The 2,346-nt window shown below is 34.5% G+C and overlaps 1 protein-coding gene across 1 annotated transcript in view; it reads right to left on the reverse strand.

Moving 5' to 3' along the window:
* LOC107728683 (WAP, Kazal, immunoglobulin, Kunitz and NTR domain-containing protein 2-like) overlaps positions 1–791 on the reverse strand; it is a 3,913-nt gene extending 3,122 nt beyond the window's left edge. The window contains exon 1 of the mRNA XM_016538961.1: positions 507–791. Within this exon, the coding sequence (XP_016394447.1) occupies positions 507–710 (204 nt within the window). The 5' untranslated portion in view covers positions 711–791. The remainder of the gene's footprint in view (positions 1–506) is intronic.
* Between the last annotated feature and the right edge of the window lie 1,555 nt (positions 792–2,346).

A 2,346-nucleotide genomic window follows, 5' to 3' on the forward strand; every position in this document is an offset into this window, starting at 1 on the left:
ATTTGATCAAATTATTATCATAAAAACTATATATTTAGAATATAATTCTGTCTTTTTGCTATGTTTCTTATTTGATGCTAATCATGCCACTTTTTACTATACTGACAAACACAACACACCACAGTTTTACTATACTGACAAAAACTATAGCAACTATGGTACTTGGGCGTAAAACCATGGTTACCATGGTGAATGTGTTCAAATGCGCCATGCTAACCATAGTTTCTTCCAAAATATTGTTGTTACAAATCTAAATTACAAATTAATTTATTACAAATTATTTAATAATTAAATTTAATTAATCATTAAATTTAAAAATAATTACATTTAATTAATTAAATCATTAAAATTACCAATAGACATTCTAATGTCTCATTATAGTACGAAAACTAGAAACTGCAAAGCTATATTTTAGTACTTATATTAAAAAAATGGCTACAATATTTTTTAATTTATAGTCATGATAAAAAACAGACACATGCTGGAATGGAGCGGCTTAAGTTCACCTGGTCGGTCTCGCACTCTCGCGTGCAGGTGCTCATGGCATCCACCCACAAGTTCGGGTTCATCTCATTCGGACACATCCCCGCGTGAGAATAAACCACTTTGGACAGGGTCATTGGCATCGCTCTCGCGCGCAAGTCCAAACGCAAGACGCAGAACTGTCCAAACAAAAACCAGATCCATCTGGGAAACAGCATCCACCACATATCCAGACGATAAGAACTCCTTTCGAAAAAAGAAAACGTCCCAGGGGTCGAAAAGCTACGCAGTCATTTCCCTGATGCTTAAAACAGGGCACAAGTAAGTGGGGACCCCGGCTATAGCGGAGGACGTGTGCGATCCGTTTAAGAGGTTTGTGGAGTGGAGGAGAGGTCGATGCGAGCGCGACGTTCATCAGTGCTGGGAGATTATAGGTTGCGGGTTCGACCCTAATGCTAAACATTTCATATACTTGTAAACAAAGCCCAACCGCTCTTTTTTTGTGTGTGCAAATTTTATATAGCACAGTGATAACTTCTTGAATGTCTTTGAAATTTAAGACGCTGAGAGGCACCTGCGTGACGCATTAGAGCACCTTTTAACTCTTTACTACCCAAAAAGAAGTCGTCGGCTATGTTTGGAATGGACAGCTGGTGTAGGCTACTGCATAGACCACACTGCGCAGTGTACACTGAAAACTGGCCACTCCGTTTCTTTTGAAGTATGTGAAGCACTATGCAGGACGCAAAGATAAACAATTCAAATGGTATGTTGCCAAACTCACCACCGCATTGCGTGTTTTGCATGTTCAAATGATATGAAATGATCATAGGTACAAATTGAGAACACATGATTGCACTATAAAGTTGGAATTACGAGACGGAAACTTCCGTTTAAAGCCTGACAGTCTGAGTTGAATGACTGTCAGTTAAAGAATTATGAACTAACTGGAATTGGTTACAGTCAGTGTTGTTTATAATGCATTACTAGCAATTAATTATTGTAATTTAATAACTTTTTCCTTTGAAAGAAAAATAAGGGATTACTCTTAATTTTTCTGTAATTTAATTATTTCTGATGTAATTGCATTAAATACTATAGAACAATAAAACAGTAGTGGATTTAACATCAAAATGTAGCATCTAATGTTAAAGTGTGTGTTTTTGATTTAACCTTCTCCCTTTCAGTACTTTGGTCAGTTCAAGAATAATTTATGCAAATTTATATTATTTCTTTGAAAAATTAAAAGAGCAGTGTTCATGTCTTGTATTGTTCAACTGGTCAAGGTTGATATGGGATTTAGAAAGCAATTAGTAATAATTTAGTAATGCAATACTTTTTGGAGAGAGTAATCTAATTACACCATTGACGGTGTAATTAGTAGCTAGTAATTAATTACTTTGGTTACACTTTACTTGAAGGGGTGTGCATAAGACTGACATGACACCTTCATAATCATGACATGACACCTACATAATCATGACATGACACATGTCATGAATATGAAGGTTTTTTGTGCATGTTTATGACAACTGTCATTAAGTGTCTTTTTTAAAGTAACTTAACCATCACTGGTTACAGTACATTTTTTGTATGACATTTTATGTACGATTAATTAATACTACAGATAAAACTTTGCAGATACCAAAACATACTACTTATTTACACAGTAAAAAAATATTTTCAAAGTTAAATAAAGATTATATAGAAGTCTTTGTACTTTTTTGTATATAGTCTTTGCACTTCAAAATTGAACATTTAATTCAACATTACTTATCTGTTTCTTTTTTCTTTGTAATTAATTGTGATATTTACTAGCCATTTCTGAGTGAAAATTGTTCAATCAATCCCCCCCCCCCCCCC

Source organism: Sinocyclocheilus rhinocerous, unplaced genomic scaffold (assembly GCF_001515625.1).
Source record: "Sinocyclocheilus rhinocerous isolate Xijiao unplaced genomic scaffold, SAMN03320098_v1.1 scaffold463, whole genome shotgun sequence".
NCBI lineage: Eukaryota > Metazoa > Chordata > Actinopteri > Cypriniformes > Cyprinidae > Sinocyclocheilus > Sinocyclocheilus rhinocerous.